This window comes from Vanellus vanellus (assembly GCF_965231255.1).
Source record: "Vanellus vanellus genome assembly, chromosome: 7".
Taxonomy (NCBI): Eukaryota; Metazoa; Chordata; class Aves; order Charadriiformes; family Charadriidae; genus Vanellus; species Vanellus vanellus.
This window is the reverse complement of record NC_138912.1, coordinates 23,792,379-23,818,247: the sequence shown is the minus strand read 5'-3', so window position 1 is coordinate 23,818,247 and position 25,869 is coordinate 23,792,379. Positions and strand designations below refer to the sequence as shown.

At 46.6% G+C, this 25,869-nt stretch overlaps 2 protein-coding genes across 2 annotated transcripts in view; one reads left to right on the top strand and one right to left on the bottom strand.

Annotated features, from left to right (window-relative positions):
* The window catches only part of SEC24C (SEC24 homolog C, COPII coat complex component), a 39,843-nt gene extending 36,248 nt beyond the window's left edge, over positions 1-3,595 (bottom strand). Inside the window, exon 1 of the mRNA XM_082486151.1 lies at positions 3,544-3,595. The gene's annotated coding sequence lies outside the window, so the exon portion shown is untranslated. The remainder of the gene's footprint in view (positions 1-3,543) is intronic.
* A 1,808-nt stretch (positions 3,596-5,403) lies between these two features.
* SYNPO2L (synaptopodin 2 like) overlaps positions 5,404-25,869 on the top strand; it is a 40,086-nt gene continuing 19,620 nt past the window's right edge. Inside the window, exons 1-3 of the mRNA XM_082486180.1 lie at positions 5,404-5,695; positions 20,118-20,269; positions 23,031-23,692. Coding sequence (XP_082342306.1) covers positions 5,591-5,695; positions 20,118-20,269; positions 23,031-23,692 — 919 coding nt within the window. The 5' untranslated portion in view covers positions 5,404-5,590. The remainder of the gene's footprint in view (positions 5,696-20,117; positions 20,270-23,030; positions 23,693-25,869) is intronic.

Below are 25,869 nucleotides of genomic sequence, written 5' to 3'. Positions count from 1 at the left end.
AGAATACTAACACTTCTGTTCTGCAGCTTTCTGGAGAATTAGCAGAGTTATGTCAAGCTTATAAAGACCTAGACTCTGAAGCTAAGAACACTCTTCTGAAAGGCAGATGCCCTTGCTTTTGTTTCAGCTACAGTGTGACTAGGTCCTGTGCAAGCACTCATGGAACACTTGGTTCTCTTCAGCTACAAGAAACTTCTGTTCTGTTTCTCTACAGAAAATCCTGGAAGAGAAGCTCATATCCTGGAAGTCAGAGATTGGCAATTGATCTGGAAGCGCCCAGGCCATTATAACAAATGTCTCCCATACATTTTTCCAAGTCAATACAAATGGCACTACTGGAACTGACCCTCCAATTTGGTTGTATTTTTGTGGTGCTCTTTGCCAGGTCTTTCCACCTGGGCAGAAGATTCTCAACTCAACACACCACAGGTAATATTTTCTTCATCTAGGCGTTTTGAGTCTCTGCCACAAAGATCTGTTTTAACAGTTCACAAGAGGTATAAGACACAGTTTTCAAAATGAAACTTTACAAATTAGTATCAGTGAAAGTCCAAAAGCCACGATATTTTCACAGAAGACACAGAAGAAAGGATAGATTAGCCACTAGAACTTCTTGACACAACAGGTACTGGAGCAGATTTTTGCAGCCCAGTCTTTCCTAGGCTATTTCGAAGAGGTCTTTCAGGCTTTAGGACATAAAAAACACGGTTCACATCTAAGGTGTGATCACTTCTGTATTCGTCTAAAGAAAGGACACATTAACTCTTGTTTGTTAGGCTGATTCATCATCTTAGGCAAGGTCCAATACAAGTTACAAGAGAGTGAAAGTGGTTAAAAACTGTATACACGAAGAGCTTAGTCTTGACCTAACCTTAAACCTACCACTATTGCCAACCCCAGCTACCACCACTAGATTTTTACTTAAACAAAGAGTATAAAATGTGACTGAAGTCTCCTGGTGGGACTCTATCTACATCTCTAAAAAGCTATAAAGCTCTAGGAAAAGACTTCAAAAACACTCAGTTATGGGCATTGTTTCTGGAGAACAACCCCGTGGAGGCAAGTAGTACAAATAGTACATCGACAAAATGACAATGAAAGATTTCTCCTACTTAGCTACCTCCACATACACGTTACAACACGTGAAGTCATCTGACTCATTTCTGTGAACTTTGCACAAGTATAATTGATTAGGAAAAGTTACAAGAGTAGTTAAAAGTTTAGAGAAGAGGCCAGAAGGAAGATTTCTATATATTCTATATATTCCTATTCATCCATAAGACTAAAATACATGTTATAATGCTAAACAAGTTTTCTTCACATACATTGTAACACTGACCATCTTTCATCCACAAGTTCTGTGCTGTGACTTCCTCTACACAAATATGCATTACGCAATTCCCATCACTTGCAAGAAAGAAAAAGCTCAGAATTAGCTTTTCCTAAGGCATACTGCCCAGTTTACACTTTTTAGTGCTTTCTATTTTAACAATGAAACTTGCTGAACCTATAAGAACAAGCTCTATCTTCACAATTCATTGCTAATAAAGCTTTGCAAATCTAAAGAACAAGAAACATCCACCTTCTCTCTTCTGTGGAGACCTTGTTGTTAATCGCTTTTAGTCACTCTTTGTACCTTGCCCTTCCTTAGCCAACCATCAATTCTTTCTTGGATTTTTGACCCTCTTTCTGATAAGTGTTACAGGAAGAAAATATAGTCCTACAGTAGCAAGAGAAAACATTCAAAGCATCAAACAACTCATTAAAGAAATAATCCTTTAGACATCTGTTCACTGCTGTAACTCAGCTTTCAGCCATGAAATTAGAACCTGTGGTGAACGTTCCAGCATATTAAAAAGTCCTTATAGCGATGTCCACTTTACAGTCTGTCTATAGCAATAAAGAACCCCGAGTGTTACAGCTTCAAGCAGAAAAGGGTAGTTCCAGAAGCAAGAACATTTTCCACACAAAAATGGATAGAAATGTTTATGCTTCCACAGACAGAGAACATACAAGCTTGAAGGTAAGTCTCCTCTAAAGACAGAGGCTCTGGAGTTTTAGGCCATGTGTATTTCTATCCACCTCATAACCAGAACACCTACTCCATGAAAAGGGGGGGGGGGGGGGGGGGGGGGGGGGGGGGGGAAGAAGAAACCAAGAGTTTAAAGCCAAAGTTCCTTGAACCTACTCAGGACAACATATTAATAAACAGTAAAGACTATAGGATAAAATGAGCAAGGAGTCACCTCCCTTTCTAGCACTGTGATTTTACACTGCTTGTAAACAACAACAACAAAAAGACATTGCATGTTACATCTCAGATGGTGATTTCTCTCCCTCTAACATCTCCCCCTCAACATTTGGTAAAGTTGCCTATGAAACCCTATAACAGAAAAGGATCTAGAAAAATTTTTATGTAACTATCACATTAATGGCTAAAAATCAACACTGACTGTAAAAATGATAATTCTGGTGGATAAATTGTGATGCGGGTGTAAGCAATTCACCTATGTTTCAGCAACCACTTCCATCAGCCAGTAAGTTTAAACAGAACTTCAACCACAGTGTGACAGGTACCAAGGAGGCTCAGTTTGGATGGTTCCCCAACGTCTCCCTGATAAAGATTTCAGAGCTAAGACACCACATGAACACACTACAAAACACCCAAGTACACCCCAAGAATAAAAAGAAGTGAAACTAACCTTCACTCTACTCCAAAGACCGTTGCTCAGAAAGAGCAAAAGCAAACTCCAACAATACAAACCAAACACATTTAAAGCACCATCAACATGGAAAGCAAGAGTCCAGCTCGCATAACTGCTTTTTCAAGACTACACTTGTATTTTGGTGATGCCATCTCCGTTCCTTTTCCCCTTCCGCTTTCAAAGGCACAGGCAGACAATCACTAAGTTCTATACCAAATCCAACCAAACTCAGTCCCCGGGTCTCTGCACGGGACCACCGTCCTCTACAAGCCTGGAATGAATGAAAGCTTGATCCGCACAACACAAACACTGGGGGAAGGATCCGCGGATTAGAAGAGATTAGGGGCGCCGCAGAGGGGGTATCTGCCTCACAGCGCACCCGGACCGAAAAAAGCCGCTCGCTTTTGCGGGAGGGAGGGACGGCCCGACACGTAGCCTCCGGGACTCGCCGCACCACACCGGGCCGCCGCCGGCTCCCCTCGGGGCAGCCCATGCCCTGGAGGGGAAGGTCCCGCAGGCCGGCACACGCTGGGCCCGGCCGGGCCGCCAGCGGCGCGGGGCACTCCTGCCCGGACACAGTTACGGGGACAGACCCGGGCCCCTGCAGAGGCCGGGCGTGGCGCGCAGGCACAGCGGGCCCGACGCGCCAGCCGGCTGGGCGCCGCCAGGCCTCAACTCCTCGGCGGGGAAGGAAGCGCCGGCGACTCAGGCTCGGGCCCCCGCCGTGCCACCAGGCGCGGTGCCTGCCAGCCGCCCGCCCGCCCGTCCCGAGCACCTGTGCGGCCGCCGCCGGCAGGCCCGGCACCCCCCTCCGGAGCCGCCCCGCGGCCTCACTCACCGCCGCTGCCCGCCGCTCCCGGCGCTGCTTGCCGGGCCCGCTTCCGGTTCCCGGACCCGCCGCTCCCCCGGAAGCGCCGCTCCCCCGCCCGCTGCCTGCCACGTCCGCACTCCCCGCCAACCCCCGGCCGCCGCCGCGCCCCACCCGGCAGGGCCCGGATGCGGCGCAGGCGCCGTGAGGCCGGGAGCGCGCGCACCGCCCCTCCCCCGGGCGCTGACGTCACTCCGGGGGCGCACGTCGGTCGCCGCGATGTTCGGGTGTGTGGGCTCGTGGTGGGAGCGGTTGCGCTTTGCTGGGCGGTTGTCCGGGAGTGCCGGGCTGTGGCGATAGGGGCGACCCGACCCGACCCGACCCGACCCGACCCGACCCGAGGGGCTGGTGGGGTCGGCCCCGGCCCCGGCCCCGGCCCCGGCCCCGGCCCCGGCGGGGAACGGCCGCTACAACGGCAGCGGCAGTCACCGGGGCACCCAGGCCGGAGGCGCGCTTGCCCGACAAGCGCCGTGCGGTCTCTTGGGCCCAGAGGAACCCCAAGTGTGGCGGGAGGGCTCTTGCAGGGCCGCTGTGGCGGCGGCGGTGGGGGGCCGAGCGGCGGTGGCTATTTTCTCCGGTTGCTTGTACAGTTTCTTGCAGCTTGGAGAAGCAGCGTTTCACCGCAGGAGCGGCCGAGTCGTAGACCGAGGGCATTGCCACGCCGCAGCACAGCCGCGCCTCAGCCTGCCCCAGCCACGGTGCTCTTGGCTGTGCATCCTACTGGCAGCTGGTGACAGACCATGACACGGGAGCGCCTGGGCCAGCTTTGCACCAAAATGCAATGGTGGTGCAAGAGTTGTTCACTACCTAGTAACACTTTGTTGTTGTGCACCCACCAGCACCGTGCAGTGGCCCTGACTGAATAGTGTTACACTACTGGCAATGGAGTAGTCAAGTGAGCAATGGTGTTGCAGCAAAACTGCGTCCTTTGAATGTCATGGTACAAGGGTATCACAGGGATTGGTAAGATAATTGTTAGTCACCAAGAGAGAAGCACATGCAGAATAAGGAAGGGATGTTTGTCCTCGGGATCTTAACAGAAAATTATGTTTAAAGCTCTGTAGCAAAACGGGGAACGTGGATTTTATTGCTCCTGTAACTCCAAGGGATCAGGGTGGCTTGGGATAGCCAGGAGGTCTTGCCTGCCATGGTCCTAAAGAGAAGACAGTGAAGGACCTGTGTGCAAACCTGTTCTCTTGGCCATTGGGGAGTCTATGTATGCGGTGCCCCACAGAGAACTGTGTGTGAATCCCATCTGTGTAGCTAATCCTGGCTATTCTGGTCTCGGCATCTAATAAATATTAGGAGTGGCTGTAGTGGATGTCAGGGAGCAGCAAGCTGCAGAGGGAGCACATCTATAGTCTGCCTGTGGTTCTCAGGGGAGAAGATAGTGCGACTGTGTAGTGACACTAGCTGCACGGAGAAAACAGGTGGAGAACACACCATTTGCAAGCTGGTTTTGTTCAGTTTCTGAGCGTCAGGTGCTATCACCTGATTTTGTGCAAGTTTGTGCCTGTGTCATGTCCTTGCCTGGAACTCATATTAATGAGTGTTGGGTGACTCTATGATTTGCATTTGGAATGGGAAGTGGAAATAAAATTTTTACTGAAATGCTTCCAGCTTTAAGAGTGTCAGACAAAGCTCTGGAGAGACAGGAGGTGCGCTATTTTCAGCCATGCTCCGGTGAGAGATCCATGGGGGGGGGGGGGGCACAGAGGGTGAGATTGACGTGACACGTGTGTAGGACAACTCTGGCTCCTTACCAAGAGCAGAATCAAATGTCTAATCATAGGCAGAGCAGCAGCTGAGAGTCCAGAAGAGCAGGGAAGGCTGGGCTTGAGAGTCTCAACTCTCCTCTTGTGTGTGTGTGAACTTGAAGGAGAAACTGAGCAGAGGGCCTTTGGGGGACCGGAAAATTGTGGTGTGAACTGTGAAGATGGGAGCAGAATATACTGCCTGTTAAGAACTGGAGTCTTGTTTGAAGTTGGGAAGACAAAATATCCAAAGCGCAGAAATTATGGGAGCTGAAGAAGAAATGCTCATCACTCTGTCTGGAGGTGCCCCCTGGGGCTTCCGGCTGCAAGGGGGTTCAGAGCAGAAAAGACCCCTTCAAGTGTCAAAGGTAGGACCTCGAGGTGTGAACTGTGAGGGCAGAGTTATTCCACTGAACTCATATATCCCTACTGAGTTGGGCATCTTTCACTAGCGTTAAGGAATGCGGGAACTCCTGTGGCAGCAGATCTTAAAAGGAAAACTAGGTTGGAATGGTCAAGCAGGGTATGGGGTGGGATATGGGTCCTGAAATAGATGCTGCCGAGGCAGAGACAAGTGTCAGGTGAAGACTGGCTTCAGTGCAAGTCTGTACAGCTCAAAAACTTTATAAACTGTATAACTCTCCACAGCTGTCAGCAGAGATATAACCATAGTGACAGTACAAGGAAAAAGGGCTCAAATATGGAAGCTTCAGTACTTGTGTAAGACACCCAACTAAAGAAAAAATAATAGAAATTGAAGCAATGAAAGCCATATTTGTAAGTAAATTCAACTGTCACTAACACTTCATTACTATATTCCAGCTAAGCAGCAAATATTGGTTCCATTCCAAGAGTTAGAGAAAAGCAGTTGTTTGGATGGGAGATGAAATAATATAAGAGGAATAAACATGAACCTTGAGTTGCACTACTTTTGATAGCTGTTGCTGTTCTCTTTTCATAGACTACTGAGTAGCTTAAAAATAAGGAAAAAAAGTCCTGTGTTTATTAAGCCCATAACAGCTGCATTAGCCTTGACACAATGATATCTTGGGATGTCTCACTGGAGGGCACCCAGCAGCAGGAATGAAAAATGCCATGCCTGGCTCCTTCTGTTTATTTAAATAGACTGTGCCTCTGACAGAGAATTTTAAAATGAAAGGTTCTGTGTCATTTGGCTAACCCCAGGTCAAGGAGTGTTCATCTGTAACTTCTGCCAAGTGGTTTGGAATCCCATAGTTTGGCCCTGAAGTGGATGTTTCTTACATAGAGAAAGATGATTTTTCTCCAGAAAAACAACTTCTGCACATACTCGTAGAGCTTCAGGTGCTGAAGAGAAAGAATCAATATCCTTGAAACAGGTGTCTGGCATCCGTGATTGTTAGGAAAATGGGATTTTCAGTAGTCACATAAACTCTAGGGTCTAGGATTATTTTGATTCTTGTTTTTCCCCCAACAGACAAGGAACTGGGACTGAAGAAAGAGGAGATACTGAGTGTCTTATAAAGATTATTTAGGATTGAACAGTGGCAAGAACTAGCCATTACCCAGGCTTAGTTGCATCTCAAGGTGGATGGAATACTGTTCAACGATTAGTAGCACTTCCAGAAAAGTATTGACTAGAAGTAGCTCTCACCCAGAACTGGGTGCCGTACCTTAAGTCTAGCAATACGAGTATGTATTTATTTTACAGTACTTGGATGTTGCATAAAAATAATTATGGAAAATATAATTGATGCAAATCCATTTGAGGCTCAAAGTATACATCGTTCTTCAAGCAGGACTTTGATTTTATAATTACAGTTTTGGATTGCTTTTGTTGAGAATTTAATGGCATCCAGGTAACCATACATGCTCACTGTATGGCAACACTGCTTAAACAGTCTCCAAAGAAGGGATTTATGGATCCTTACTGGGAACCCAGTAAGATCATATCTGAATATTAGCTGGTTAGAAGAGAATAAATCCCCAGGAGCCACGGAGTAACCTAATTGTCCTCCTCTTACCATGCAGAGAGCAGAAGTTTGAATCTCAGTTTTCAGCTCTTTGAGTTGAAAGATCAACTCTTTGTTCTACTGCAGTTAGGATTCTGCTATTGACACCAGCAGGATGAAGTCTGGGCTAAAATGCTGCCTGCAAAGCCTCTTCCAAAACTCTAACATCATTAGCACTGTCTGTTCGGATATTTTGGGAGCCAAAGATGGGAATGGTCCCATCACTAAAGAAGCCTGAACAGGGATTGTAGCCATATGATATAGCATAGAGAAACAGTGCACTTCTGGGTGTTTCTCTATTGGTTTGTTAGAGCTGGGAGTCATGTGCATGAGCAATTCACTCCGTTCGGCCTCCATCGAGATCAGTGCCATTGGGCAGCACTGGTAAGTGTGGTCAGAGGGAGGTGTCACTGAGATCGAGCCTGCCTAGCCTCTGCTAGGTCAAACAACACCGCAATGTTCGTTAGTACGGTGAAGAATGTGTTGTGCGTATATGGAAAGACAGATTAGATAATGAGAGGGTCTATTAGTAAGCTGATTGCTGTCAAAGAAAGGACTCTTGGGGAGAAAGAGAAATGTTCATATGAGACCAGGAAAACTTTAACTTAGCAGAACACAAATATTAGCGCTTTGGTTCTTGCAGCAAAACCTATTTGGATAGAATGGGGAAAGAACATGGATGAATCTGGACAAAATATGATAGGAGATACAGGCATGAATATCTGATAGGTGCTAGGAGATAACTGAGTGGATACAGTTGGTGCCAGAGATGATTCCAGTGCTGTCATTTTAGGCAATTTCAACTTCTAGACTAGAGAAGTCATAGTAACACTAAGGAAAGATGCTCATCCTTGGATGCTGAGTCAAATGGTTTCTATATACCTTTCTGGATAAAAAAAAGCAATAAAAAGCTAATGTGGGCCTAGTAAGTGGAAATGAATCAAGTATAACAAATTGTATATATACATATATATATTGTAGTTATGTAGAGATGCTGGAATTGCTAGACCAGACTAGGTTAATGGCCACTCTATCTCCTGCTTCCTGTTTCCTTTGTGTTTCCTGCAGGTGTTTCAGAGGAAGTTGTAAACTTCACCAATGTGTCTAATTTTCTAGTAATGCAATGTGGAGGGAAATTCTTTCACCCCAGCTGATTATCAGCATGCCCTATGAAGTACATAAGAATTGCCAGTCCTGGTGGTTTACCCTACACATAAACAAATAATTATTTGTGAACAGCTAGTGCTTTATTTGTCTGACGAAATCTTATATGGTTTCCTAATGAAGATTTGATAACATCAAGCAGCCAGGCATTCCAAAGACCAAATGTTGCACAAAGTGGGATTTCCTGTTTGAGTTGCTCTTGTTGTATTACAAAGCCCTACATAATCCATCATCTTACATTATTAATTTAGGCAGTCACACGTCTTCTTGCCTTTCTTTTTTCTAAAGTTTACATCATCATCATCATCTTCTTATTGTATCAATCAATCACTAATTGGTGTTTTTGGTATCTTTTTTTTTTGTTTTCCTGAAAATACTTTGGATCTGCTGTATGCTTTCCTTTTTCTTTTCTTTTTTTTTCTTGTGTTTTGAGATGAGATGGTATTTAATGACATTAGAATGTTTTCAGCATTATTCTCTATACTCTTCAAATACATTGGTGGGCCTCCACTGGATTGTTTTGTCATAAGCTGTTCACAATGATGGCTTAAATTACTGGCTCTTTTCAAGTTGCAGCTAACTCAGAATGTACAGTGAACATGTCCATCTTAAATTGTCCTTTCTAGCGCAAAGTATTCAGCTGGCCACAACTAAATGAACTAAATGAACATGTTGAAAGTGGGGTGTGAACCCATTTTTCTACAGACTGAAAGGATGCATAGCTGTTGTTTGAACCATATGACCAAGCAAGGGATCAATTCTAAACCTCAGTCCAGCCAACACAAAGGGGTATAAAAGAAGCTGGATTTTCACATGCTGGATTCACATGCTGCCACACAGCTTCTGTGCCATCCAACTCCCTGTAGGTTGTGGGTTTGGGGATACACCTAGAGCAAGATGCTGGAGCTATATACCTTGTGGACAGCCTCTTGGGTCACACGTGTGTTCAAGTAACCTTATGGGGCCAAACCAGCTCTGCCTGACTCAGAATCGGGGAAACACATTGCTTCTTCCAGCAGTGCCCAGTGGATATTGAGGAAAAAGCTCAAATTTAAGTAACATAAGCAAGACTGAAATGCTAGTATTAATGCCAACTGACTACATGGTTCCAGATCTGTAACTGCAAATGTCTATGCCTTTCATCTTAAACTCACCTACAGGAGCACATACTGACTATTTTGTTCCACCCAATCATTTGCAGTGTCTGGGTGCTAAAAATGTCTGGTATGTATATAAAGGATACCATACTGATGTGTATATGAAAGGAGTACCATAAAAATTCAGTCTCATAAAAACAGATACTGTAAGAGTGGAGGATGAGACAAAAGAAGATGCAAAAGAAAATTTATTAGTGTCTGGGGAGCCCTCAATGAGAAAGAAGAGATAATTTTTAAATTAGGGTTGCATTAAAGTATCAACTCAGTAATGAGTAAGCTGAAGGAACAGCAGACATTGATATGCTCAGCAGGCAAATACACAGCAGGATCAAACATCAACATGAATAATTCTGCAAAAAGTAGGAAGGATTGAAATATGGAGAACTAGAGAAAAAATAAAGGGGAAAATAAAGAGTAAAGAACCCAAAAAGGAAAGGAAAATCTCCATTTTGTTCTTAGTTACAGCAATATCCTTTTAAGTGAAATCAGTTGAACTACTGTGCATTAATATTTGGCTTACTGTGATTCCTAATGAATCTTTTAACTCTTACAGAAGCAGATAAAGTGTAGTGGGATTTTACACTACCCCTTACAAAAATAAAGCTGATTTGGTATAGCTCAGTAGCTGTGGTGCACACGGTAGCACAACACAACTAATCTTTGGCCAGAAGCGGTCATCAGGAAAGAAAGAAAGCATAAAAGCAAGAAAAAAGGGTCCATAGATGGCAAGATTTTTATTTTAGAAAGGCTGAGGGAAAAGTACATGGTCCTGACATATGCAACATTCCTTGCAAGGAGAAGCTATAAATGATGAGAAGGTTCAGTCATTCTGGAAAGAGAGTATGGGTGAACAATGCCATCAGGTTCCTGGAGGATTTCTTTGCAATAGGTATGTGTGCATCAAATGCACTTGAAACTAAACAAAATGTAAAATAGCTAGTCTGAGAAAAGTCATAAGATAGGACAAAAGCATTAAGCCCATAATCAGCCAAAGTAGAAACATAACATGGAACTACGTTAGGGAAATAATTTTTACAAAGATGAACATAGCAGCTTTAAGGTGCTGCAAGTGCATGCAAAGCTGCCTTTAGGGATCCTGCTACAAAACAAGATTTATTCCATGAAAGGAAAACCCAATTACTTACTATACAAAGCAAGGAAGGCACTTGTACCTCCAGCATAGTCTGGTGCATGAGTAATACTGAAGAAATAAGGGGAAACTGGAGGCTTTCCAGCTGGTACTGTAGTAGAAGAGAAAGACCCAGGAGTATCAGTGCATCACAAGAGGATAAGGAGCCAGCAAAATGATGCATCTCTGAAAAAAAAGCAAACATAAACAAATGAGCTTCCGGTAGCCATATCTAACTGAGATAGGAAGGCATTGATGTTACTGTCTAATGCACAAGTGGGAATTCACTGGAAATATCACACCTATGGAGCCAGCCACTTTCAAGAAAAATGAATTTAAGGTACAGCAGCTATAGAAAAGGAGAGGAGAGAAGGCTTCTTTCACCTAGCAAAAGGTTGAAAGATGTGATTGCTGTCTACAAATAGATGTTGGGCAAATACCAGCAGCACTGTTCAAATATAGGACAGCACTGTCACCGATCAAATGTGCACAAAACGACTAACCAGGGAGATCCAGCAACAACTTTCCAATCTAGAAAAAGAACTGGAACTCTTGCAATCAGTTTATGTACTGGAATAAACAATATGGCATCTGAAACAACGGGGGATTGGCCCTGATAGCTCAAGAGGCTCCTTTCAGTTCCCTGTTCTGCACAAATACTCTGCAGCAATGGAATGAATTGTTAGGGGAAGCAGTGACACAGGTTTGTATGGCTTTTAAAACCAAGAATTTATTTGTTTTTAAGAGCAGTTCATCACAACCTCTTTTTTACCTCTTTCTTACACATCTCCACTTTCTCCTCTATGTTTCTCTGCAAACAATTTACTGTTTCTACAGTCTCCTCTGCCAGATATCCTTGCTGCCTGTATGCCAAGCTGCTGGTCCCTGTGACCCATGGCCTGGCTGCTCTGTCCTGTTCACCTTTGCTCATGTGACATTATTCCCACTGGAGGCTGCCAGCTCTAACCCAAATAGGTCTGATGGCTTCCAGATTTGCAAGCACCTTCTCTTCCTCTCCCCCTTGCAGTGAAGGTTGGGCAGGCTGTTCTTTATCTGTTTTCACAAATGTTTACCGTCACACCTAAAAAAGCGCTGCTGGCAGCCTAGTCCATAGCAGTTACTAATGCTGGTTTTGGAGGGCTGAGTTATGTCTGCCAGCGCTGTGGAAGGAGTGCCTCAAACAGCTTTGGGAGTGCTCCTGGACATGTTTTATGGCCTGTCGGCACTTAGGCAGGTGCTATCCTTGGCTGCCAGCAAGGGAGCGCAGGCTGCGGTGCCGGTGGAACTTTCCAAGGAGCAGCTGGGCCCGGCAGTCACCACGTGCTGGGAGAATGTTGGGGGCTCCTGGGCTGCTGACTGGCCGAGAAGCTGCAAGCTCTGCACAGCTCTAGGACTGCAGTAAGCAAGGTGCAAAGCTTGGAAGGGGAGCTCTCCCCTTTCTTCCCAGCAGAGATGGGGAGATAGAACCTCCAGGACAATGATAAGCAGGTGGCCTAAACAGAAAACCATATTATCACGGTTGCAAATCACCATTGCTGATTGTATCGGTTCACAATTCCTTGTACCTCACCAGGGTTTGGAGCTACCTGCAAGGGAACTAGCCTTACACAGAAACTCCCTCCCAAAACAAGTACAGAGAGCAGAGTGTGTGGATGGACTGGATCAGTGGTTATGCCATTCCCTCTAACTATTAGAATCTTGATTTATACTCTATGTTTACTCTCATATAATCTTTAACAATTTGTTAAACTACTCCTTTCTCATTGCCCAAGCCACTTCACTCTGTGTTCACTCTTTTTTTTCACTTTGTACTTTCCCTCCAAAGGACATGAGGCAATCATGCCTATGACAAAGTGTGATGTCGGCTGCTGGTCTTTCACACATTACTGTCCTGAATGGTTTCCTGTCTTCTGTGTGACCACAGCTGTGCTGCCCCATGGTTTTTGCTTCCACAAGTTGTCTAAGACTTGTGTTTGAATGACACTGCTAGAAAAGCTTTACCTCTCCTCCTTGCATAGGTGAAGAGTTTGGGCAGTTTTGTCTTTACATCCTATTTGCCCATCAGCAGGCAGGAGTCCTGGAAGAATCTCTTGACAGATGACGATCAGCACTTGTGGTGAAACCACACAAGATACATCTATACTTGGTGCATTAACTGTAGCTGTGACAATTCTCGGGCACTGATGTCAGCTGCTACAGAGTAGAACGAAGCCCAGCAATTAACCTCTTCTATTCTCCCAAACAAGACAGCTGCATGCAAGCTGCCCGCAGGGAATGGTCTGTTCTAGCTCCCAAACTCTGCCTGGGAAATTCTGGAGAGCATTGGCTGGCCTGAGCCAAAGATGTGCTGAGCATCATTTCAACAGTTTAATGCTACAGGCAATTGTGGTCCAGAGTCCAGGTTCATTGCTGGCGTTATTCAACCTGCTACTTGCTAGAACTACTGAATACATCCGTGAAGGCTGAGCCTGTTTTTTCCTGTACATTCATACCTACAAGATGCCTACAAAGATGCTGCAAGGCATAGGAAGGTCTCTGTAGCAAAGTTCCCATGGAATCCTTCAGGTGGATGAGGTACTTGTCTAATCCATCCCTTTGGCTGATCCTATCCTTGCTGCTGCAGAACAATGGTGTTTATCCTCCTCAGACTATTGCTGAGAGGCTCTCTTAGGGTTAGCGAGTGCTGTGTTTCAGTACAGTAACCCACACTTGCAAATATGACGAATGCTGTGTACAATAACTTTTTGCAAAAATAAGTGGTGTTTTTGTCTTGGATTGTATCCTCATTCTATCAAAATAATAGTAGGTATGTCATCTTCTAATTTGCCCTCTCTCAGCATAAATACTGTGGAAGCATATTATACTCCTGCTCTTCAACAATTGGTAGCAGCTGAAGAGAGTCCTCTGTTCTGAGCGAGGGTTTTATCAGAGCTTTTATATCCTCCTGTGCCTTTAGAGCACAGTATCAGTATGCAGTGCTAAGGTTGAGAACGCCTTGTTCTGGAGGACTGAAGCCGTGTCTCTGGCTGATTGTGCCCTGTGTTCAAGGCTCTCACTCCTTCTGTCCCAGTTCAGTGCCTGTCCCTGTAAAGAGGCATTTTGGTGACTAGATTTGCTTATGAGCTTTAATTCCCTTAGATTTTGATCTTAATTTTTTTTTATGTCACAATGAGGAAGGCTAAGCCTCCAGAAAAGGACCTATATGGGACATGTATAAGCACGTTTCTTCTGAGTACTCAGTTCCTTTTGTCCCAGCAGCTAGATGTGGGCACTGGGGCTCATGCTTTTTGACAATTGAATCTGTTCCTTCTGAATCATTGCTTCATATAAAAACCCCTTGATATCCTGCTGTTTACTCTGTTGAGAGTAAAATGCTTATGAATTACTTTTAGTATCTATTCTCGTGCATGTGGCATTATTCCTTGTCATTGATATTACACTTCACTCACTTTTCAGCTAATCTCCCATAAAGTAACAAAAAGCCATGGAGATAAAGCCTCTTTTTATCTACCTGCAGCCAACTCTGGCTAGATACTTGTTCTAGCAACAAACTCTGTCCTAAACTTATTGCTTAGGCAAAGAAGGTGGATTGTTTGGGGTTGTTTTTCTCTTCTCCCCCTTGTATTATCATAGCAAAATGCTCTTTTTAAGGCACTTGGTTTCAACAGAGTGAAAACTAACAGTGGCTGATTGCTTGCACTTGATTTTTATCTGCTTGTATCCCCTGATACAAATCAGAACTAAGTCTACTGCACTGAAAAAGTTGCTCTCTCTTTCCCACACTGGGATAGCAATATCCCCCTCACCAGTACACTCTAGACAGTAACATATTACAGTAGTATTGTATGCACTTAATGACAGCACCAGCATCCTCTGCCCCTACCAAGTTTCATCTCTAAACCCCACCCAAGTCTGTCCTGCCATTCAAGAAACCTTCTTTCACCACCCTCCCTTGCTGTGTTCATCCCAGGAAGCGTAGCACTTGTTCTCTCCTTTCTTTCTCCATATAAAGACTCCCTAATTAAGCTTTACTGTGGATGACCTGTGAAGTACGTCTGCAGAGACACTGGACCTGCTTCACCAAGAGGCAAGTCATCCAGTGTCACCTCTTAAACAGGAATATGGTGTTTGGTCAGGAAGTTATTGGAACTAAGTAGAGAAGTGTAATTGTAATGGTTAGTGTAACTATAATGGTTTAGAGTAAATGTTCTCCTGTAAAATAGCTTCCAATAAAAATATGGCATTGCCATGAAGATGTGATGTTATTAACATACTTAATAGACAAGGCATAGAAAAAGTATTTTACTGGATCTCTGTGTTCAGATGGGCAGCTGAAACCAAGAAAATTTAAGAGCCAGAGCAAAAGACTTGAAAAATGTTGTGAATTCCAGGCTCATGTCATTTATGGTTCACAGTCTGAGTCTTTTCTCCAGGCTCACACAAAAAATCATCCAGGTCTCCTGAATCCCACTCTAGTGCTTTAGCCACAGGGGTATTCTTCCTTGCACAAGGAAAGATTAGGCCCTGGCCTTGGAGGAAACCCAAACTGTTCCAGTAACCAAAATGATGTCAACACAGGTGTTCAGAAAGAAGAGATGGAGGGTATTTGTTTCTGCCTTTGCATCTAGCAACTACTGTGTTTGTGGTTCGGCTGAGCAGGAAATTCTGGGAGGAGCAGACCCAAATGCCGATTGGCTTCCGCCTGAGTTAATTCCCTTTTGGTAATGCTTTATACTGCTTTATACTACAACAAGGCAGTTCTTAACTATCCATGGGAACCCTGTGACAGGACTACATTTCATGTCAGGCTGGGAATGAAATTTAAACACTGCCAGGTTGCCATGGAGTGCTGGACCCTATGGCATTGTAGCTGCTGAGGGAAGGGGGGCAGCTGAGTGATAAGAGATGCAATCAGAGAGCTGAAAGAGCATTGGATGGAAAGACAAATTGTATTCAATATAGAATTCTGACTTGGCCTGAGCTTGCTAAGTTGCTGCTAGAAAGATTTTAGGGGATTGGGAGAAAACTGATAATGTAATTTGTCTTCCTACCTTATCGACTGAGCTGTCTTGATGAGAGGAGGTGGGAGGTGCCTTGGGGATGCAAGGGGAAGATGGCATGAACCTATTGCAGCTTATTACTGAAAGGCACTGCAAACCATTTCTGATTACCCACAGCATATTTCCTTTCTTATGAAGAAGCAATGCTGGCCAGCAGGGAGGGTGGTTGCAAAGTTTCAAGACAGGTTCCCTGGGCTGTACTCAGGCAAGATGTGAAGCCACTGAGTTACTATCAGGATTACTCTATTCTTAGCATCCCAGCATGTGTTCACCCCCACATACCACTATCTAAATATAGTCCCTATTGAAGGACAGATGCTGCCAAATTGCATCTGACCCCCTCTTCTCCTGCATTCTGTTTCCGAAAGCTAGGCCGAATTCCCCAGAGACATGTCCAATAATCAGCATGTCCTTTTGTCTCCCCAGGGCTGTACAAGGAAACTTGTACTGTACTGTTAAAGCCTGATCCCAGCACTGGCCTTCCCTTCAACACCTTTTCTTCTTCCTTTTCTCCTCATTTGTTGCCTTCACCCTTTTCCTTTTTTCCCCTCAGCTGCTTCTGTCCTTTCCCTCCTGTCTAAATCAATATGATAAAAGTAATGAAAGAAAACATGCACCTGTATGTGCATGTACCTAGGTGCTGCAATCACCCAAAACTCTCTGACAAGAGCTCTTTTGTCACAACAGAAGTCCTGCTGAGAGGGGAGTGAGATGGACAATCTTCTGAGTAAATGTGTTTCATTACTTTATAATTCCAGTTTCCCACACTGATTTGTATTTCCAGTAGCATAAATCAATAAGGCCCTGAAATTGGGATTCCCCAAACCCAGCTGAAATCTAAACAGGATATTCCTCTCATGTGAGCCAAGGTGTGTCCACTGAGGCATGGAGTGGAAAGTGTAACAGGCAGTTAGACGAGGCTCATAGAATTTGTGTGTTACCCCCAAAAAGGAGGGGTCAGTCCTCGCAGTATGTGCTAGGAGGTCAGAATGCAATCACCCAGTGCCAGGTCGGGGGCTACCCTGACCACTTGTCAGAGTCCCTCAGTGCTGCCTCTCACTCACACAAGAAACCTCTCCAGGGATCTGCTACAGGAAGCGGAGAGGACTTCTCTTTGAAATGCCGCTTTTCCCATCCTTTCCCATCTCTTCAGAACAGCTGCTGGGGGACACCTTCCAACCTGTCTGCAGCATAAGCAGAAGCTCCCTGTAAGTGACACTTCATGTGGCTCACTGGGTGCCCAGGAGAGGGCATCTTTTGGACGTGGGGAACAAGTGGCTGAGCCTGAGGGCAGCCTGACCTTCAGGGTGGGCAGCGAGCCTGGCTTTCGGACTGGGCAGCCACCCTGCCCTGGGGCCTCAAAGGCTCAGTACTGCCCTCACTGTGAGCAAGACATACAGGCTATGGGTTGTCATTAAAGGTCTCCACAGCACTGTGCTGGCAGTCATATAAAAACTGGCAGGCTAGTGCTGGTCTCTGTCCAGAGGTTCTCCAGCCTCCCGCACACTGCACCCTGCTGTCATGGTTGTGGATTAAGTCCTGTCCTCTCTGTGTGACGTGCTTTCTTCCTTCTCTCCCTGCACAATCCTCTTCTGCCTTTTTCTCCTTTGCTTTACTGCCTGGCAAACGCAGTGGGGTAGGGGTTTGTCATTAAAATGAAGCTGTGAATAGTTTCCCTCTGTCCCTGGGAAGCAGATTCATAAACTTCCAGGGAGGGGATTATAAATCTGTGGGAGACTGACAGCCAGGAACTATGCTATTTTCAGACTCTGTAGGTTTCTTCCTGTGCTGGAAGAGATCTGGTCATGTTTTCCCAAAAAGGAATGGAGAAAAGGAGAAGTCCCATTCTGGATTACAGAGCTAGTTTTCAGGTTCCTGCAACAGCACTGAAGTAACTATAGTTGCTTTAGCAGGTGGGCCTTCTGCCCCCCTGGTAAAATCTGAGCACAGACCAAGCCAGAGCCAGCATCTTTACTAACCACAAAAGAAATGCATTGGCCTGCTCATGTTGCTCAGCCCGTGTGGGGCAGCTTGCATCCCACCAGCCTACTCTGATCTAACAGTGCCTGAAGCAGCAGCAGGCAGTGTTGTGAGCACAGCCTGACCCTCCCTGCCTGGGAATCCCAAACACTTGACTGCAAAGTCCTGCAGTACTCTGGGACCAGAGGATTGCAGAAAGCATACTGGCTCTGCTCTGGATGGTCACCAGCCCACAACCAGTTGGTTTCAGTAATCATGGAGGAGTATGATGGGATGTGAGGAATGCTCTGAACACCTGCTGACACCCTTTAACCCCCAGTCCCCTCGCTCCATAACTGGGAGAGATACTCATGTTCCCATCCAGTGCTGAGCACTAAGCACTTGGCCATGGAGCAGCAGTTGGCCTTTTGGGGAATAACAGAAGGAGACCCACCTTCTAACCTCTTTTCAACTTCCTAACTCTCTGCATTAGCTGCTGTGTCGATAGGCAGCACTGGAAAAGGTGTCTGCTATCTCTTTCAGTTAACAGCTGCACCTTGAGGGAGTATCAGGAAGCAGCATTTATACTGCAACAGCAGAAAAGTGGTTCTTCAGCAGTAGTTCATTACAGACCAACATGTTCTCATTCCAGGTTTATATTAACAAGGAGGGAGATAAAGGACTAAAATGACAGAGGCTGATGGATGTGGCAGCTGGGATGAGCCAGTCCCTATTTTAAGCATGCAGGCAAAATTTGGGGTCAAGCTGGAGAGGCTACAGAGTGATAAAGTGCCAGTGAACACAGAAACAACTCGGAGCATAGCCCTCCTTTTTCCATCTTCTTCCCCAACACCTCTCAGTCCTGCTGACAGGCTGACCGGGGAGTAGTGCTGCTCTTGCCTGCTCAACACGAGCCAGCAGGGCTGAGCCCTGGGCATGTGCGCACCCCATGGCCGCAGAGGGCCTGGGTGCTGACACCAGCCAGCCATGCCACAGGACCTCCTCAGGGCTCCAATTCTCTCCTTTCCTGCTCCCCTCCTGCCACTGCAAGAACAATGACAGGGCAGCAATCCTCTTGCACACACTTCTCTTTCCTGGGTCTGCCATGGGAGCGTGGGCAAAGTAGCTTGTGTGATTTTATAGCTGAGTCTGGTTGCTCGAGCAGCAAGGCTGTAAGATATGGGATAAGGTGCCCTCCTGTGTATTACCTCTCTGCAGGGATCGGCCACAGTTTATTCACTGCACCCTCTGTTAAACAGCCCTGCACTGATTTGTCTCTCACCTAACTGCAAGATCTCAAGAAGTATCCTAGAAGCATCTACAAATCCAGTGTATTGCTACCTTGGGCCTGATTTGTCCTGACCCAGTGTTTTTGCCCAGCTGTTCTTTTATGTGCAAAATGAGTGCGTTATGGGTGCTAAGCTATCCTACAAGACTACCCCATTGCTTGCCTATATGGGAGAGGTCTGTGGTTTTGGGCTGAGTGGGCATTTGGTTTGCTTGCTTGCCCTAACAGGAAGGCTAGGCTGCGTTGGGGGTTTCAGTAAGAAGTTTAACTGATGGATGATAGAACAAAAGGGAGAGGAAACAGTTGGTATAAGATGGCCATGAGAGGCCAGATCTAGGAACTAGCCTGGAACTAGAGACCCAGGCTCCATTCTCAGATATAGCAATGCATATCCTGCACAGGTCCTGTTAAGGCTAAAGATTTACTGCAAGTTTACACTTGTGTAACAGGACACCATATGGCCTGATGCAGATGTCCAGAAATACATTGGACAAAGCCATTAGAGCTGAAATGCTTGACAGCAGAAAGTGCCTCGGAGCCACCATCTCTTCCTGATGTCAGCTTCCCCGAGGACAGTACCTGCAGGGGCTCTGTGTGAGTGTCAGGGATCATACCAAGGAAGCACAGTATGGGCCTACAGAAGGACACAGCCATGTATAGGGATAATCTGGAAAGAGTTCCGATTCCCTCTCTGGAACACAGACTCCCTAAGCAACTTAGAAGATAGGGAACAAGAGGAGAAGAGCACGTAGGTGTTCTGAAGTCTTTCATCTGCACTAAAGGACTCGAATTGGGTTGGTGATCAGGTCAGGCCTATGCTCAGCAGAGTGACTCTTGGAATTAACAGGAATACAGAGACCAAAAGGCACAGCCAGGGGTCAACCAAGAGGACTGGTCCTTCACCCTGGCAGCACAATAGTCCTAGGGCTTATTTTGTTCTGTCAGGGATGGAGCAATAGAAGGGCCAGCAGGAGACAAGAAACTGGACTAAAGAGCTGTCATTCTTCCTTTCATCTCTATCCTCTCTCTTCTGTATTTCCAGATCCGAAAGAGAAGCAAAGCGTGCCGTGGAGGACTGTGGGAAAATGATGTGCTAGTATCTATCAACGGGAAGTCATGTGCTGGCCTCTCCCATGCTACCGCCATGCAGATCATTGACTCCTCCAATGGCATGCTCAACATCCGTGTGAAAAGGTAACCTGCTCCCAAGTGCTGGTGTTGTGAAAGTGCAGGCAGCAGGGCAGCTTCATCCAGCGCAGCAGCTATCCAAACCTAGCAGAAAGAAGGCAGGCCGGAAGCCTTTGGTTTCTCCATACTGCAAGGTGTACTAGAAGGACTTCCCCATGGCTAACGTGTGGCCATCCAAAAGTTTTGCACTATCTCTGTGGTGCTTTCCAGAGTACCTGGCCCTGGGGGCTGAACTGACCCCGGAGCTCTCTGCCCCTGCCCCTCAGGGCTGGAGGGAAATGTTTGCAGTGTGAGGGTTATGCTGCAAAGAATGAGCAATTTAGGCTCCAAGCAAGCAGATGCCATAGGACAGTTTATCTCAGCAATTAACAGAGAGTCCAGGTCATTCTGGTTAAATAACTGTTCTGTAAAAATGGATTTGACTACACATTGGATAATTGAGCCAAGACAAGATTACCCAAGTATTTTCTACAGCAGGCCATTGTAGTCCGACAGGGGGTGAAGTGACTTCCAGAAAGATAAGAGGTATGTAGCTGAGTCCCTTTTTACAGGAAGAAATATCTCTGGCAGTCTCTAGTCCAGCAGAATAGTGGAGATCAGGCTCAAATTTAAGCACAAAAATGGTCCCAGTAACATCCCTGGTTCTACCTGTGCTAAACTAACCCAGTGCCTCAGTGCGTGCTGGATGAGGCCCAAGCTGTAAACGAATCATATAAAGACGACGACAGTCAAGCTATGTGAGGTCCCAGCTAGTCCACACTGCTGCCAAAACAGAAGTTGCCCTCAGGAAATAAGGCCTTGGTGAAGGGGGCAGGGAGATGTGATGTTCTACAGCCCTGAAAAGACAGAGCACTGTGAGCAGTGGGAAGGGAGAGCCGCACTGGTTGCTGGCATCTGTAAAGCAGGGGGAGAGGTGGGCAGTGCTCATAGAAGGAAAGCCTGAGCATGTAGGACCTTCCCCTTGGCTTCAGGGAAAGCACCGGTGCCTTCTGATGTGCTCACTCTATACCCTAGCTGTGATTAAGTGGGATGAGTGAGCCCTGCACAAGGTGTCCAGAATAGCTGCCGGTCCTTTGCCAAGGCCTTATCTCACCCCATCAAAGCCTATCTGCAGCCAACAGGTGCCTGGGCAAATTCCAGTGGGCCAAAATCAGCACACTTTGAATTAGCAAAGTGACAAAGGGAGACTTCTAGCAGCCCTCTGGGAGCCAACATCGGATGGTTTGCAAATAGCGTAACCAGTTGGCTTCATCTTGGGATAGTGGAGAACTCATAAAATATTGCTTTCTTATCACATCTCTATTCCCACTTCATATTTATGTTCCCAGAGAAAACACCAATCAGTTCCGTTCAGGAAGGAGAGGTAGCTGGATGTCTCTCGAGCATGCAAGGTCACAGGTGTATTTCTGTCAGTGCAGAAACAGAGAAAGAGAGGAAAGGAGAGAGATTGTGACCTGACAGTGCAGAACAAGAGAAAACGGCTTACAAGCAGTAGTGCTTTTCAGTTATCTGGTTGAGTATTTAAAGAGGAAGGACTGCTCTGTTTTGCTTGGGGAGCTTTGAGTTTGCTCCCCTGTGAGAGTTCATAATAGCAAATATTAAAAAAATAGTCAGGGAAATTGTCCCACCCTTAGCTTCCACAAAGGTTTTGATATTTGACATGATTATAAACTTTTCACAGTTTAGAACTGGGATCCAAGTCATGAATTCCAGTTTTACAGAGGCAATGCTGTCTGCCTGGCTTCCCGGTATGCATATTCAGAAGGCAAATACTTAATGCTTCTTTATAACTCTAACAAACCCTGGTGACTCTGGCAAGGGAAGGAGGAAGTTCCCTGCCCCATCTGTGTGGTCTGGAGTCAAGCTGCCATTGAAATCCAGACTCACTCCTGATGAGAGGGAGGACAGAACTGGCTCTTTTCCCATCAGCACAGCCAGTTCCCCCTCCCTCTGGCAGTCTCAGGCTGACTGCTCCGGTCTGCCCTGCCCCTACTCTAGTCATCCTTCCAGCTGACTTACAGGCTAGAAGTTGCTATGTCTAAGCCAAAGGCGAATGCCACCATGGATTGGGCTGGCTGGCACGACTGTACGGTCATCAAGACCCAGGCGCTGGCAGCCAGCTTGTGAAGCAGTCCCACAGCAAGCAGGCCACACATCGGGGTGGACTCCTACTACAGGATAGCAGAGTCCTACCCCCAAAAAATACTTGGGCCTTTGTCTCCTAAGTATTTACTATTTACTCCCACATAGAGGTCAGGACAAACAAACAGCACCATCTTCTTTGGAGCCCACTCTGAACTAAAGCAGTTTGGGGGTGCCAGGATCCACAGAGCTGACACAGCTGGACAGTGCAGTCCCAGCTGCTGGGACCAGCTGGAGGGCAGCGCGGTGGCTCAGGCACCACCGGTCCCCCTGGCAAGCAGCAGGCTGTAGGGGTATGTCCCACTGTCCTGGGGAATGTTTGCTATGCAGGAATTCACCTCCCCAGGAGAAATGCCTGGGGAGCTGATTAAGCTGGCTTGGTAGATTTTTGTGCTCTCAGGGAATGCTGATTTTCAAGTGTGTGAAGCAGAAAATCAGGATGAGAGCACCGTAGCTGATGTAAGAGATGAGTCTGCCCTTGGTGTCTGCACTTCAGGTGTCTGTACCACCTGAAAGACACCTGAAAGACTGGCTCAATCATTTCTCCGCTCTCACATTTGAGGGTTTCTTTCCAGCTCAGCCCCGCCAACCAGACCTTGCTCACCGCTTTTCCTTCTCCCCCCAGGATAGTTGGTGGGGATCAGACCGGCCCACGGCTCCAGCGCTCCCCTTCTCCAGGGCAGCGAGTGCTCTCCCCACCATCCCCTCTCAGCCCCCCGGCGCAGCTACTGAGCCCTGAACCAGCAGCAGCCGCAGCCACTGCACAGCCCTCGCAGCCACGGAGGTCACAGAGGCACCTGGAGAGCCTCACCTCCCCACCAGACAGTGAGGCCTACTATGGCGAGACAGACAGTGATGCTGACAATGTAGCCCAGGAGAAGCACCGACGGGCTCGTAAGAAGAGCCCGCGCTCCCCACCTGACAGCATCAACAGCAAGGCAGATGCGCCTCAGGATGAGGTGTCCCTGTCCGAACAGAGCGGCTACGAGAGCATGCCGGAGGCTGCTGCACAGGGGACAGCTGAGGTAGCCAGTTCCAGCGGGGTGGCCAAGAGGGAGATTACCTGCCCGCCTGGCAGCCGCACAGACACTCCATTCTCAGAGAGCGAGGGACAGTTGCGGCCACCATCAACAGAGGGACGGGAAGCTTCTCCAGAGGCGATGCTCCTGCCCCATGCCACCAAGGCTATTCGAGCAGAACGTCATCTCATCCCCATGGTGGGGCCAGTGGAGCACCCGGTTGATGAAGACCTAACCACCACGTACACGGAGAAAGCCAAGCAGGCCAGTAAGTCCTCTGCACCCTGCCACTCACCCATGCCCTCTTCCTACACTGGATCTCCTTCCAAAAGCCTCACTCCTGCAAATGTCAAGTGGGTTAGCTCCTCTGTCTTGGGAAGAAGCAGAGTCAACTCAGACCTCCAGGGACTGGGGCTTCCTATTGCAGCTTTGGCACTGGGGTCTACCTCACCCAAGATGTCCCAAAGGAACAGATGAGGGAAAGGGTCTGGGATCTGGGAGTCGCTCATAGAAGCTGCAGACACATAACCAGCTGTGCCGTAGCACCTCTATGTGCTAGAAACAGGGTGGAGGTCATTGATTTCTTTAGCACTGTGGGCTGAAGAAGACTCAGTGTCAGGAAAGAAGTTGGGGGTTACATTTCCCAGGCCTGCCCTGTCAGAGATCTCACAGCAGCTCAGTTTGCTCTTTAGCTAGCTGTGTGTTCAAGCACAGGGTGCTCGTTCCAAGGGGCTCCTGAGGAGCCCCCTGTTCAGCTCAGCTCTCCATGGGCACAGAGGCATATAGTATTGCACATGATTAAGGACCAAGTAGAAATAATTTGCAGTCAACATAGCCCTGAAAGAGTGTTGTCAGTAGCTCGTTTATTTCTCTCACCCTGTCAAGCTCAGGGAGGGACTTGTCTACATTGACTTTCAGAGGATGTTTTCTCTGCAGGCATTTACTCCAGCAAAGGTGTCCGTGTCTGGCAGCAGCTAGTGAGTTCTGGTCAAATTTATCACTTTTTAGGTATTGGCAGTGGAGGTTCTGCCAGCCAGGACAGGTGGGAGCTGTTAAATCAGCTGTTGGAACAGTTCCTTGTCATGGGATCCCTACTCATAGAGACCTTTCCAGGTGGAATAAAGTAGTGAAAAATGTAGTGTAGTACATGGGTGATGGACCTGAAGTGACCTTACTTGTGAATATCTTTCCTGGTTTCTGCTACACATGGAGTATTTCAAACCCAAACATGAAGGCAGAACAAGATGTTACCTGATTTCACAGTTGTGATCTATCCAATATTAAAAACAAGTTAATCAAAACTTGTTTTCACATGAGTACTTCAGTGTGCACTATGATTGACTGATTTCTACTTCTCTGAGCCTAGAAATAAAGCGGGTTTTAAAAAAGTGACTTAGATGGGGGACAGAATGAGAAACAGAGATACAGAAAAGTTAGTAGACTGAAGCAGAAATAAAGCACACAGATTCTAACTTCTGATTCTCTGCTACAAATGCTAGACATTTTTCCCCAGGCCAGATGATATTGCAAGGCAATTGTTAAGCCTCTCTTTTCTCTTTTCCTCAGGCTAAACATTCCTTTATCTATTCTGCCTAAGGGATCCTATAGAGGTAACTTTCAAATCGAGGCTGCTTCCATCAGGCAGGGCACTGTCTTACTGCTCTGCCCTGCCTTGAGACAACAGACTCAGTTGGGTCCCTTGTGTCTGGCCCTGGTAGGCAGTACAACTGACCTGGTGCCTTGTACTAGTTCCTTGTAGTATTTAGCATTCACTTTCCTTAGGACAGCAAAGAAAGTAGCAATTTCAGCCTCCCTGAGGATGAAGCTATTTTTTCCCCCTTTGAATAATGTACAAGCATGTGGTGAATGTTGAGAAAGGCATGTTCAGCTGCTCCCTGCCACCTGATAGTTCTAGCAGTGTATGAGCAATTGCTTTACATCAAGACTTATTTCCACGGACAGCGTCAATCCAGAAGGCTCCCAGGAAAGCCATGTATTTAATGCAGAGCATTTCTGATGGCAAAATAATATCCCATGGCAGAAGGTGATGCAACTCTATTGCCAGCTAGAGGTAGGGTTCCCAGAAGCACTGCAGACTTAGATAATATTTTATTCTCCTATTACCCCCCACCACTCACCCCCCTTCTGGTTTATGTTTGGCCTTGGGTGTCCTTATGTAAGAGTTACTCTGCCATGGGTAGCAACTCACATGGCCAGCTTGGCCTTTTCTTGGATTAGGAATCTTGGCAGTAAATGTGAAGGCAAAACTCTATGACCTGATCATGCTGGAACACAGCAGCCATTAAAACAAAAGTAATGATCAGCAGCCAGTAATTCTGTGAAGGAAGAAAGCAAGGAAGGAAGAGGGATAGTAGGTTCATTATGTGGTGAACAGAGCTAAAGAGTACTTACACCTGGAATATACACAGGAGGATGTGGGACTGC